The sequence below is a fragment of the Frankliniella occidentalis genome, unplaced genomic scaffold, assembly GCF_000697945.3.
Source record: "Frankliniella occidentalis isolate FOCC.00 unplaced genomic scaffold, Focc_3.1 Scaffold774, whole genome shotgun sequence".
Classification (NCBI taxonomy): Eukaryota; Metazoa; Arthropoda; class Insecta; order Thysanoptera; family Thripidae; genus Frankliniella; species Frankliniella occidentalis.
In genome coordinates this window covers 31,621-36,380 of record NW_026267883.1, presented here as the reverse complement: position 1 = coordinate 36,380, position 4,760 = coordinate 31,621, and the positions used below count along the sequence as shown (strand labels likewise).

General features: G+C 49.0%; 1 protein-coding gene across 1 annotated transcript; it reads right to left on the bottom strand.

Moving 5' to 3' along the window:
• Positions 1 to 629: 629 nt before the first annotated feature.
• Positions 630 to 1,310, bottom strand: LOC113214258 (uncharacterized). Its single transcript, XM_026433567.1, has one exon. It carries the CDS (start codon positions 1,308 to 1,310, stop codon positions 630 to 632), a length of 681 nt encoding a protein of 226 aa, XP_026289352.1.
• Between the last annotated feature and the right edge of the window lie 3,450 nt (positions 1,311 to 4,760).

The following is a 4,760-nucleotide window of genomic DNA, read 5'->3' as shown; positions in this document are numbered from 1 at the left end:
AACTGATAATGACCAAACGGGTTGAAAGGCGTAAGGACGCGAAGCAAACGCGATTCCGAATCGCTAACTAGCTGCGGCTTTATAACGTCACAGTAACAAAATATGGGAGAGGGACTGGACTGAAATGTGACCCGAGCAGGTAAAAATACTTCTACCAACCCCGCCTCATAAGATTTGCCGTCGTCACTGCTGCAAATAACTCGATTCAGTTGTGTGCCAAAGTTTGAAATAGTATTATCACTGTAAAATCGTTTCGAGCTATCGGAGCACAAGGTGATATACATTCTGGAGACAGATCGCAAACAAAAATCCACGCCCCCTTACAGTATTGTAGCCCCGTCAACGTGCAAACATGAACTGATGAATAGGGAACGGTAGCAAACGTTTTATATATTCCCACCTTGAGGGCGTCGCCCTAGAAGTCGCCGAGGCGCCACCTCAAAGATGGGGGCGCGACCGGCAGCCGCAGCAGCAGCCACTGCCACTGGCAGCCACTGCCACTGCCGCAGCCGCAGCCGCAGCCGCTGCCGCTGCCACAGCCGCCGCCGCCAGGCGCGGTGGTGGGCGCGCACACCACACCCTTTACCCCTATGATTCCTTCCATCTTCACTTTTTAACTGTTCTTCTTTCTACTTCTTCAACTCTTCAATGTCTTGCAAGTCCCTCTCGGGGACCCACGAATCAAAGTTTTTATCATACCCGGCCCAACGCACCAGGTACTGCAGATCGCGACCTTTGCGTCCTCGGCGATCCAAAATTCGCTCGATTCTGTATACCGTGTCTGAAGTAGGGGGTGTGATTCGCTGAAGCTCGTGGCCGTAGAAGCGACCAACGATAGACTCGCCGTTTAGATCCGTCAGCGTGTACATGTGAACTGGCGAGAATGGAATGACCTTAGCGACTTTGTATATCTGCCTCGAAAACTTCGCCGTGTAGCCCTTCTCGGTGAATTCCTTAGTTAGCGAAATGCGGACGAATTGGCCTGGTTTAAAAACTGGAGCGGTTGTCGTTGCTTTGCCGCCGCTGTTGCTGACCCGTCGGTTTGAGTCGCCTCGCTCGTTGGTCTTGTGAACAGCCCGTTGACGTCGTCGTAGCAGTTGTGGAGCTGTATGTCGCAGGTAGATTGTTGACCAGATTTTGAAGACATCCTTCTCTGAGACATCAGCGGGTGCCATGCCCGTGGCACCGTGAATAGTGTGGTTGTAGTTGGACACAATTTGCGACAGGGGTTCGATCCATCGCCAGCTGTTTGTGTACTCAAAATGCTTCCATAGCGGTGTTTTCAATGTCCTGTTGACGATTTCAGCCATGGCAGCTTTCCCGCGATTTTCCAGAGAACGAAATGAAACACCCCATTTTCGGAAAACTTTAGACACCTCCCGGTTGCAGAATTCCGTACCCTTGTCACTTTGAACCAACCTGACACCTCTCCCAGCCCGAGTAAAGTGTTGTTCGAATACATCAGCAACCTCCCTGCCTGTTTTCGTTCTCAGAGGGTACATCCAGACATAACGGCTGAGACAGCATACCATGGTGAGAAAATAATTGAAACCATCGTTGTAGGAGTTTAATTTTCTCATATCATTAAGATCAACTTCATACACATCATACAACCCCTTGATATTATAAAAATTCAGTGGAAAATTCTTACGAGCTGGCTTGTAGCGTGTATAAATTTCCTGGCTCAGAAGCCACGCATGCACCTCCGCAGGCGTGATTCCACGCGTGCGGGCCACTCTCTTTAAATTTGCAACAGAAGAATACGCAGATGGATTTTTTAAATCATAGTATATTTCACACATTTCTCGATCGACAAACTGTCTTCGACTGCCCTCCTCGCCGTCGTCGTCGTCGTCGTCACCACTGCTGCTGCTGCTTCGACGAACCATCTCCCTCCCCCGCGGTGGGCGGGCGCCGGCGGTGACGCCGGCGGTGGCGCTGGCGGTGGCGCGGGCGCAGGCGCCGGCGCCGGCGCCGGCGCGGGCGCAGGCGTTACTTGCAGTTGACGCTGACAAAGCTGAATTACGCCCGCTCCCATTTTGTAGTCCGATGCATGCCCATCGCGGGAATGTGCAAGCATGGCGAATCCGAGGTGGTGTACCTGCGAATGAGGTCATCATGGCATCTACTTTTTGATCTTTCGGGGGCGTCTCTCTAGCTGCAATGGCGACCACACCACTTCGCGGCCGCGCAACTGACGAATTTTAGGAGACGTGTGCGGCGACCTACGGATGCAGGTGGTTGCTGGAGAACCGATCGGGGTCGAGAACGCGCTCGGTGATACGTCCTCACCCACGCCGCGCCAGGGCGTGACTGCATACGGCTCTTCACCATCATCCATCTCCATGCGCGAGGCGTGCAGGATAGTGTCGTTGATTGTCGTTAGCTGCTGACTCTGATGTGTCACACGGTCACCAATGACATCGAGCAGTGTCTCGAGTGAAACAGAGCGGGCATCTTCTTCCGCGTCTTCATGATGCGGCAACGCGACAGCAGCCGGGATTGCATCGCGCTCATAATTGTAGTCTGAAGACATGCGATGAGCGAATACGGGTGCACCGTGAATGTATTTCTTGTGAATACCCGTCACGTCACCGCTCTCTATCAACTCCTCACTCTCCGGATAATGTTGCCGTTCAAGACTACGTCTTACCGCCAAGTGTGCTCCAAAAGCACCGACATCTTTATCATCACTCTTTTCAGATGCCACCATCGCGACTGCAGTGGATCCCCCTTGTCCAGGAGAGGGCTGGCGAATGCCAGTGTCATCTTTCCCCTCCATCTTGACGATTGACTGCTTCTGTTTGTCACGTTCCTCCTTGACTCTCTGCCGCAACATTTGCTGTAAAATGGTCTTTGTTTCGTCAATGCTTTCGCGATCGTTTTCTTGAACTTCATAAATGGGCAGATTTATGTTATTTTCTCTTTCGTCTCGCTTCACATCAAGAAATCGTTGCAGCAGCGCACGATATTTGTCCCACTCTTCGTGTTCTTGAACGTCGTCCTTTTTAACCGAATTTCTTAGAGTGTCTTGCATTTTTCCTTCTAAATCTTTTTTCATGTCTTTTAACGTTTCACTCTTCATCCGCTCCAACTGCTGCGGTGAAATCACCAACATTTTTTTAAGCACTGAAGCACTCATTTCTCAGCTGAATACCCTTAACCTGATTTTTTATCGGGTACAACCACACGACTCATAACTCTTCCGATGACACCACCGAGGGCTGAGCTGATTAATGCCGTCAGAAAGGGTCCGTTGCCTTTCTGCACAAGATACCGTCGTTTCTTCTTCCAGACGGGTTCGGCTTTTCGCACACCCGCACCGGTTTGTCTCTTGCTTGTCGTAGCCCGCTCCTTCACGTACGCCAGATGTCGGAGAACGGTCTTGTACTTTTGAAGAACGTCTCGCGACTGATCATCAATAGCGATGTTCCCCCTTAAAATATTCAATGCGATCTCGCATACGCTCAGAATTAAATCCTCGTCAGCGTTTTTTATCATACACTTTTGCAGTTCAGAGGGGCTCTCGCGCAGAACATGCAGATGATGCCTGCACTTTGCCAGCTTCTCGAGAGGATTTGTCATTGCTTGAAAATGTTTCCTGCAGGGGACACCAGTATTGCTCCTTTCCCTTTCTGTCGTAGCTGCTCGACTGCCCCGTCCGTAGCGTAAACTGTCAGATGCGGATCCGTCGGCCAGATATTTGTCACAAAACGGAGCGCATCATCTGTGGTTGGATTTAAATCGATTACCAGGTATGAGAACGGACCCGACCACGCGTCGTTCAGTGCCTCACAGAGTGATCGCGCGTTCTCAGGGTAAACTTGTCGTGCTAGGTGCATAAACTGCACCTTATCGCGCACGTTCTTCAGCAATATGAAGTAGCGGGTTGACAGACTTATCGAACGGGCGTGCTTACTCTGATGAAACAGGTTTTGAGATAGAATGATGACAGATATTTGTCGATGTCGTGAGCCTTTGGTATACAGTTCCGCAATCGTTAGATCGTTGAGCGCGGAATTCATCAGATCATCTAATATTACCAATGAATCTGTCTGCAACACGCTGGAATCCTCCGCTGGGATGCCACGGTGCAAAGTTATCGCAGGGTTTTTCGACACACCTTCTGGTACGGCTCCGTCCTGGCCGTAACACCACACAATATTTGATATGTTTCCTTCGACCAGCTCTGTAAGGTGTTGCAAGAGACGTAACATGAAGGTTGACTTTCCTGATCCAGCAGGAGCGGCCAGGCACGCTGTAAAAGGATGCCGCATACGCCACATGATTGGACTTTACCTTCTCAGCAGCCAGGGATGAAGTGATGACTTGGTCAGGGTTCTACCGTCTTTTATACTAAGTGACAGGGAATGAGGAAAATGCAGGTATTTTCATTTTTTTTATTTTTTATTACCACCCAATTGATTATAAACAAATACACCATTTAATTATTACAGAGGTTTACAGACACATTTCATCTTGCAGCAGTATTAGCTCTCTCAGGTTTCTCGCACCTTCATCATCATCATCATCATCATCATCATCATCATCGACAATAGAATCTATTTCATCATCATTATGTGCTGCACGAGCATTAATACTTTTAATTTTATAGTGTCCATGTGCTAAAGTAGAACAATTGTCACTTAAAATAAATCTTTTATCATCGTAACAACTTAAGCCCTTTTTAATGGAATAAGTTGTATACACATTATGTTTACAATCAGTCCCAATTTTTGAAAAAGACACATTCTTACACT

What these genes read in the sequence shown, in the direction of transcription:
- LOC113214258 (XM_026433567.1), bottom strand. Translation starts at nt 1,310, where the DNA reads ATGGCTGAAATCGTCAACAGGACATTGAAAACACCGCTATGGAAGCAT.